Source organism: Sabethes cyaneus, chromosome 2 (assembly GCF_943734655.1).
Source record: "Sabethes cyaneus chromosome 2, idSabCyanKW18_F2, whole genome shotgun sequence".
NCBI classification, from domain to species: Eukaryota; Metazoa; Arthropoda; class Insecta; order Diptera; family Culicidae; genus Sabethes; species Sabethes cyaneus.
Genome location: NC_071354.1, coordinates 170,015,534 through 170,025,108, shown reverse-complemented (window position 1 = coordinate 170,025,108; position 9,575 = coordinate 170,015,534). Strand labels below are relative to the sequence as shown.

At 44.6% G+C, this 9,575-nt stretch overlaps 1 protein-coding gene across 1 annotated transcript; it reads left to right on the top strand.

Annotated features, from left to right (window-relative positions):
* The first annotated feature begins 349 nt into the window (after positions 1 to 349).
* LOC128736332 (uncharacterized) lies at positions 350 to 5,515 on the top strand. The gene has a single exon (XM_053830809.1). The coding sequence runs from the start codon at positions 350 to 352 to the stop codon at positions 5,513 to 5,515; it is 5,166 nt and encodes a 1,721-aa protein (XP_053686784.1).
* Positions 5,516 to 9,575: the final 4,060 nt, after the last annotated feature.

Genomic DNA, 9,575 nt, shown 5'->3' with positions numbered 1-9,575 from the left:
GTGCCTCACACAGCCGATTACCTATATAAGAGCCAGTTGGCGATAATAAATAGATCAGTTAAATTTGTTACTTTGAACGTGCCTCGCGTTTGTCTTTCCATCCGACCCGAAATTCCACCCTTCCACCGTCGCTTTTTGGACCGCGTAAAATCATATGGTCCTTCGAACCGGATGCGCGAAAGTTCTCGACGTGAACCGCCTAGTATCGATCATTCTGTGTCGCGAGTGTTGGCCCCGTTGCCCGCCATTTCTACGGCCAATTAGTGCTTCTGCCAATCCGTGGCACAGTGATCGTTAGTGTTTCTTTGTGGGACAAAAACGGACATTGTGAACTAAGTGGTTTCCCACGATGGAAAAACTGATTCGCGAGAGAAAATCTCTAGAGCCACGTATCAAACGTGTGGCTGAAACCGTGAAAGGACTAGAGACGCAAGCAGTGGACGAAATCGAGGTACAAACCGAACTCGAAGTGCTCGGTGATATTTGGATTGCGTATGGTACAGTGCACAAAAGGATTCTGGACATATGTGAAGATGAAGAAAAATACATTGACGCTGTGCAAAACCAGTGTACTTTTGAAAAGGCCTACATTGGGCTGAAGAATCGCCTTGCGAAAGTGCTAAAAGCAGTGCAGAATCGCGATCGCAGTCAAGAAGAGCGATCTCCGTCGCAGAGTGAAATTATTAATCAGCTTGCACAGCAGCAAGCCGAACTACTCCGTGCAATGTCGGGTAGAATGGCTGCTGGTACGAGTACATCCGTTGCTGTCGCTGATAATGTCCATGCCCTCACACCGCTGTCCGATCTCAAGTTGCCCCGCATGAACCTCCCCCCTTTCTCCGGGGACTATCTCGAGTGGCAGTCATTCATCGATCTATTCAAGAGCATGGTTGACGGAAACCCATCGCTCAGGGATAGCCAAAAACTGTACTTTCTAAAAACCCATCTTTCCGGAGAAGCTGCTACGCTCATCTCCCATCTGAAAATTGAGGATACGAATTACGCTCCTGCTCTGGCAAAGCTCAAAGCCCGCTACGATAAGCCACTCGAGATAGCTCACAAGCACATCGAACGCTTTCTCAACCAACAAGCCATGACGATACCGTCTGCTCAAGCGTTGCGTTCATTGCATGATGTCTCCGACGAGGTTGTTCGTGCCCTTCAAGCCATGCAACGAGAGGATCGTGATACTTGGTTGCTATTCATCCTGGTCCGAAAACTGGACTCAGAAACCAAACAGCTTTGGTATCAAAAGGTTGCCGATATGGAGGAAACTGCCGTCACTCTGAAAGTGTTCCTCGCATTTATCGACTCGCGCAGCTTTGCTCTGCAAGCTGCACAGGCCCAGCCTATCAAACAACGAACATCAGCTACCATCAGCAAGCCTTTCGTAAAACCGCAGTATAAGGGAGCAACCGCTCTCGTCGCCACCAATACAGTATCGAACTGCGACGTCTGTGCAAAATCTCCCCATCCACTCTATCAGTGCGGTAAGTTCATCCACATGAGCCCAGAGGAAAGGCTCGCTGCAGCAAGTGCCCACCGACTGTGCCGTAATTGCCTAAAAAGGCATGCGGGTGAATCATGCAAATCGGGTAACTGTCGCAAATGTGGTTCACACCATCACACCCTTCTGCATTTTGCCCTCACCCGTCAAGATCCACAAATTCCCTCCACATCGAATGCTGCTCACTCTAGTGGTGGTCCGGCTGCCCAATCTTTGATTTCGGCCCTTGATTCCGCTGCTAAGTTTGACGCCTCCAATGTTCTGCTAGCCACCGTGTCAATTAATGTCCTAGACAAATATGGACGCCCTCATGCCTGCCGCGCCGTTCTGGATTGCGCGTCACAAGTGAATTTTATCAGCCAGACTTTCTGTAGGGAACTTGATCTCGACCTACTGGAAGCAGACATGAATCTAGAAGGCATTTCATCTACCCCCGCGCATGCAAACAAATGCGCGGAAATCATCGTGGCGTCCCGATGCACGGACTATCGTACAACGGTCCCCTGCATGGTGCTCGAGAAAATTACAAATACGCTCCCAGTCAAACCTGCGAACACCGACGGTTGGCCTATTCCGGGTTCGATCACCCTGGCCGATCCACTATTTCATCGCCCCGGTAAGATTAGCGTACTTCTTGGCATTGAACTATTTTTCCAGCTTCTCGAGCCTGGAAAAATCTCGCTAAGTTCTGACGATAGCCTGCCTACCTTACAAAATACCAAGTTAGGGTGGGTAGTTGCTGGTCGATATCGAGATACTATTCCACACAAGACGACCTCGACGTGCTTATTGTCCACCACTGACGACAGCCTCAACCAACAACTAAAACGCTTTTGGGAACTGGAGGAATATACAGCCTTTTCACCTCATCTTAGCGACGAAGAAAAACGATGCGAAGAGCACTTCTACAAACACACCGTACGAGACGATGATGGTAATTTCATTGTGCGCTTACCGTATCTACATTCTCCGACTCTACTGGGTGAGTCAAGACTAATAGCCGAAAGACGACTGAGCCACATCGAGCGAAAGCTGCAGCGGAACACTCATCTCAAACTTGAATACCATGCGTTTCTCCGTGAGTACCTCGACTCCGGTCATATGACACTCATCGAGAATCCTCCGCACGATGCTATCTATCTACCTCACCATTGTGTGGTAAAAGAATCTAGTTCCACAACAAAATATCGTGTCGTCTATGATGCCGCAGCGAAGACCGCAAGCGACCTGTCTCTTAACGATATTCTTATGGCAGGTCCGGTGCTACAGGACTCACTAGTGGACATTCTTCTACGATTTCGTTTTCCGCAAATTGTGTTCACCGGTGATATTAAGCAAATGTATCGCATGATAAAATTGGCAGACGAAGATCATTTATTCATCGTATGGAGGTGGGACAGTGACCAGCCTGTGCAAGCGTATCGGTTAAACACCGTCACCTATGGGACGAAGAGTGCATCGTATTTGGCAACAAAATGCCTGCAGCAGCTATTGGAATCACACAGACAGCAGTATCCGACAGCGGTTGAGAAGGCAGAAAAGGGCACCTACGTCGATGACGTGCTGATAGGAGCTGACTCCGAAGAAGAAGCAGTTTTACTACGACAACAAGTGACCAACATTTTCGCCTCTGGTGGCTTCCACCTGCGGAAGTGGGCGTCAAATAGTGCAACAGTTTTACAAGACATTCCCGTCGAAGATATCGAAATGCAGCTACCCATCGAACTCAACAATACCCACACCATAAAGGCGCTCGGCATCCACTGGCAGCCGTGCAGCGACGTGTTCCAGTTTTTCAATTCAACGAATAAGATCTTTCAGCCCACAAAACGGACCATGCTCTCGCAAATCGCCAGCATCTTCGATCCGCTAGGCTTACTAGCTCCGATCGTCATCAAAGCGAAGATGGTCATGCAGCAATTGTGGGAACTGAAGGTGGACTGGGACGAAACTCCCCCGGGTGAGTTGATTCAAAGTTGGTTAGTATTTGTGCAAAACCTTTCCGATTTACACTCGTTACAGGTACCACGTCGTGTGATTGGCATCCAACATGCCTCTCGCATCTATCTGCACGGCTACAGTGATGCTTCCGAAAGAGCGATGGGTGCTTGCGTCTACATTCGGGCTATAGATAAGTGCGGCAATACATCATCGCATTTGCTGTGTGCGAAATCCAAAACGGCGCCGATTGGGAATGGACGAACAACGTTACCCCGATTAGAGTTGTGTGCGGCGGTGATTTTGGCTCGACTAATAGCGAATGTGACGAAGGCAAATCCTATACCTTTCCACGAGGTTCGAGCTTTTTCGGATTCAACGGTTGCACTGGCATGGATCCATGGCGGCGCTTCAAGGTGGAAAACATTTGTCGCCAACCGAGTGGCCGAGATCACCACGCTCCTACCGGCAATCAACTGGCATCACGTAGACACACACAACAACCCAGCCGATGTGATCTCACGTGGTGCTCTGCCAGAGCAATTGATCAATAATTCGCTTTGGTGGCATGGCCCAAGCTGGAGCGAATCATCCTCTACCGACGAAACTACCTCTACACTCGACGTCACCCAGCAGCGACAGGTTGAAAGGGAACAACGATCGACTGCAGTGGCATATTTGGTTGTGTACGAAAACCAATTTCTTGATGATATGCTATCTCGATACTACCCGAATCTCACACTTCTACTACGCATCACAGCGCGAATGCTACGATTTCCCCATCGAGAGCAGAGAGTAACCAATCGTCTAACACCACAAGAGATCAATAGCGCCATGCAAGTCTACGTACGCCATGTACAGAGCCAGCATTACCAGAAGGAAATCAATCAGCTACAACGCAATGGAGAAGTAAATCTCAGCAGCTCACTTCGCCAGCTAAAACCATATCTGGACGAACACCATCTCCTCAGGGTGGGCGGTAGGCTGCAGCTCTCGGAGCTCAGCTACGGTATGAAACATCCTATCTTGCTGCCGCGCAACTCACTTCTCACCGCACTCATTCTCCATCACGAGCACCACGAGCAGCTTCACTGTGGACCGCAATCATTGCTCACTGCTGTACGACGACGTTTTTGGATTGTTGGAGGAACGAGTGCTGCCCGAAAGACTTGTCGAGCCTGCGTCGAATGTGTGCGTGCGAAGCCAGCACCCTTGCATCAACTAATGGGACAGATACCTAGCGATCGTCTGACACCGAATCCCCCCTTTTCCATCACCGGTATTGATTATGCCGGGCCTATCACTATCATCAGTCGGCGCACTCGTGGCGCTACATCTAGCAAAGGCTACATCGCACTGTTCGTGTGCCTTTGCACCCGCGCCGTGCATCTAGAAGCAGTTTCGGATCTCAGCACATCCGCATTCATCGCTGCTTTCACACGCTTTAGCAGCCGATATGGGTTGCCAAGCAGACTCTACTCGGACAACGCTACCAACCTTCGGGGAGCTGCCCGAAAATTCCGTGAGCTGTACCAACACATCGACGAAGCCGAGCAAGACGATACGGTGGTAGACTTCTTCTCCAACAAAGGAATTGAGTGGAAGTTCATTCCTGCACGATCGCCGCACCACGGTGGCCTCTGGGAGGCAGGAATAAGGGTGACGAAGGGGTTCCTGAGCAAAATCGGTGGCGATGCTCGATTCACTTTCGAAGAGTTGAGTACCGTCCTCGCTCAAGTGTCGGCCTGTATGAACTCCCGGCCAATCTCTCCACTCTCCAGTGACCCGAGCGATCCTCAACCTCTCACAACGGCTCATTTTCTCATCGGTCGCCCGCTACGTGCCGTGCCCGAGATCAATCAGTTGGAACGCAACATCGGATCCCTAACCAGATGGGAACACGTACAACGCATCGTGCAACAGTTTCGTGTTCGGTGGCAGAACGAATATGTTCTTTCTCTTCAACGTATGGCAAAGTGGAATAAAGCAGATGACTACGTGCCAGGACGAAATGGAGCGGAAATTCCAAGATGTAATTTGGTGGGCGGTTTATGTCGTGGCAGAATTTAAGGAGTGTCCGTCCACGCTACAATCAGTATAATTCGATTTGATTTGTGCTTTGAAAAGCCTCTATAACTCTATTCATTTTTTGATATGCAAATTGTATACCTTTTGTCCTTTGCGAGCTGTGCCTCACACAGCCGATTACCTATATAAGAGCCAGTTGGCGATAATAAATAGATCAGTTAAATTTGTTACTTTGAACGTGCCTCGCGTTTGTCTTTCCATCCGACCCGAAATTCCACCGTTCCACCGTCGCTTTTTGGACCGCGTAAAATCACCTTCAATAGTTGTATCTTAAAATAAATTACAATTTCCCAAATAAATTTTCCATTTGATTTTTTTTCATGTGACGTCACATAACTTCATACCCCCCCTCCCCCCTACCTCACAAATCGTCACGATTAGGTGAACCCCCCCCCCTTTCCCCTATAAGCGTTACGTACTTTATGGATGCCCCCTGTAGATTAAAAGTGCTAGGAATAATTTATCAACCACGTCTAAATTCCAGGTTGCAGATTGCATTGCAGCTGGCAGATTACTTTACAAAGCGGGGTAATATGCCCCACTTGCAGTATAATATGCCCCATGCAGAGAAGAAAAGCTACCCCAATAGACCGACATGAGGTTTAATTTATATGAAAACACAATATTTTGACAATATCTAAGAAAGTTTAACTTTCTACAAAATAGAGTAGGCATGTCAATTGCACAAATACTTAAAACACAACGTGGAGCGTAATATACTGCAGCTGGGGCATATTGCCCGCATAGACGAGAAACCCAAATTTTAGACGCCGTTTTTAAATAATTCCTAACATTGCTATTGTACAATGTTAAACGAAATAAACAGTTACAATTGATTTTAAACTCAAAAATTAACATATATTTGTAGTTGTAACCAGGCTTGTTATTTCCTCACTTATTGTGCAAAAAGTGCAACTTTTTTTCAACACAATGAGCAGAACTGCTATCAGAAATGAGAAATAAATCCACACAATGAGAAACAGACTAAACATAAAGAGAAAAACTGACGCGTAGAAAAACTTCTTATTGCGCTCTTTAAATGAGAAACTTTCGGTTTTGCTCTCGGTCCTCTCGGTAGCTACAGCACTAAGCGTAAAAACGACACAACCGGTGCGCGTACAGAAACTATAGACTCAGAGGCGTCAAGGCAATCAAACGTCGTTAAATTTTGAATCTTAGCGGAGAATCACCTTTGTTTATAATGGGACTTTCCTGTAGGTGCGCGTCAAGAAGCAAGTGCATGGGAATTCCAATGTTGTCATATCTAAATAACATTTTTCGCACTGTTGCCGTTGTGACATGCCTAACCATATGATGCAATTGCGTTCACGGACAGCCAAACTCAACTGAATATACTAAATGTAAGAATCATGATTCAACTGCATTATTGGATTAATATTTGTCTGATGGCAATGACCGCTATTTACAATCGTCGTTTTTTCTCAACGCACTATCCATGTTAAAACTACCCGTAGTTGTCATACGTCAACGCATCGCATCAACGTATTCAAAGTGTATTAACATTCTGTTGCTCCGCAATGAGTAGCGCAGTGTGCGGTTGCTCATACAACTGCATTCAGCAAGAAAGAGAAAAGTTAAAATGAAACGGAGCAGAATAAATCGCGTTGAAGACTGAGCACAGTTTGAATTTTTCTCTTCTCTTTTTTTCTTCTGAGGAGGAATCATCCCTGGTTGTAGGGGAGTGTCGTCGTGGTTGGGCCACGTTTTGGAATTTGCCCATAACTTTCGTTTTAAAAGGAATATTAGAAATCTAAATACATCGTTGCAAAGGTCTTCGAATAAGGTATAATTCCATAAAGTTTTGAACTGATTGCTTGAAAAATAAAAAAGTTATAGGCATTTACGTGAAGACAAAAAATGTTGTTATAGTCGGGCCATGTTGTGCAGGTTGGGCCACCGCAGAAAATCTAAGACATACGTATTGAATAGAATTTCAAGAGAGATGGATAGAGACATGGAAAGAATGAATTCCGTGAACAACGGTTCATATAGGTACAAATACCCTATTTTAATTGCATTTTTACGAAATTTGGGCGATCTTGTAAAATCAATATTGCTACAATCGCCTTTTCCGAAATGTACAACTACAATGAAAAAAACAACAAAAATCTAGGTTTTTATCGTATTAATTTTGCTTTATTTCATCACAGTTTACGTGACTGACATTCTCTAGCGATTATTGCGCTTCTGCGCCTAAAATTATGGTGGCCCAACCATGACTACTCAAGTGGCCCGACCTTTACAAATACATAGCACTTTTCTAGTATTTCACCTTAGCCTTCCCAAACACCTTACTAGAGGGGATTTTTCCATAGGCTTCGTGTGCAGCACAACACACTTTATACATTTTCAAAATTTATCTCGATAATTGCATTTCATAAATCATTTCTTGACGAAAAGTTCATTGCCCCTGGAAAACTTTTTTTGTAAGATTTAGTCACTGAATTCAGTACGAGTGTTTTGAATACACGATTGAAACTCACAATATTATGAAAAGTTAGCTATCACAGTAACAAGTTTTACAATGGTTGTATCATAGATATCATGAGTTACTAAAACTGTAAAATCGTGATGGCCCGACCATAACAGTGGTCTGACGATAACGACTATACCCTAACATTAATCTTGGGTAGCCCATTTGAAATATATCCATTTATTCTTAAGGAGGGCACATTATACTACATTACCTTACCCCCCAGGGGGTGTATTATTGATAAGTTAGCTACCAAGGATTGCAGTATCTCCTCGGGGGTACAAAAATTTCACGGTATGTATGTGTTTGTGTTTGTCCAAATCCTTCATCCACCCCTTCCTATTCCTCCTGTTTTCCTTCCTAGAGGCCGACGACTTCGAGACAGACCCTGTACCTGTACCCGAACAGCGGGTGTTAGGGACGACTGGAGAGGAGAGCGGCAGCCCAAGTCCGAGTAATGTAGAGACGACTCCTGAATTTGGCATGGATTTGATAAGCGGATTGTCGCCGAAAAACTAGTAAGTAAGTATACATTCATTTTATTTACAGAAAAAATATTTTAGAAAAACTGGAAAAAGTGATCAATGTTATCAACTTTTACGGGTACAGTCAAATTTCGTTAATTGCACTAAGGTTATCGTCGATTTTGAGAACTTTACATAATCGCGCTGATCTGATAAAGCCAATAGCTAAAATGAACAACACTTGAACTGTTACCTATAACAACACAGCCCAGTTAATAAAAGCTTTTGTAAAAATCGGCGATAACCTTAGTGCAATTACCGAAATTTGACTGTATCCGGATAACTTCTGGTTGACTAGGGTAAATGAGGTATTTTGGCCCATGCTTTACGCGGTCTCTTTTGGCCCACCACGGTAAAATTCAATGGCTTGTCATCAAATACAATAACAAATATATTATTACAATTAAAGCTCTTTTACTGAACCAAACTCTTCTATAGTCACTACAAAAAGCACGCACCATCCCTGACGTTTTCTTCGTTTATTTTAAAAGTGTATTAAGTATCTCTCGCGATTGTTATTCAATCCACTATTTCTGTTGTGGATTCTGGTTTCTCTAAATGAACCGACATGGCAGGTAGGTATATCTTAAAGATGTCCGAGTGGTTGGCAGAATGACAAGATCGTGTTTTTAAAAAGGATAATTCTAGCACTTATAATGCATCTTGAAAATTGCACATACTATATTTACATTAAGCGCTCATCCTTTCAGTACCGGCAGAATATTTCGTTAGACGTATCATGTCACTAAGGACATTTTCGAAATATATGATAGTGTATTAAATCGGCATACCCAGTATATTTTTTCATTAATTCTATAATGATTGTATGTAGAAAAAGGTCATTTGACGAGGAAAATACCGGCTAGAAAGCAAAAGGCTTCCAACTATGTTAATTTTTGTTGTATATTTGGTAACGTACTAATTACGAACGATTATTTCAATATATGTCTAAGGATAACACTGTCTACGGAACTTAGTTTTTTTTTAACAACTTGCAGTCATTTTCGGTGAGGTAAAGTAAATG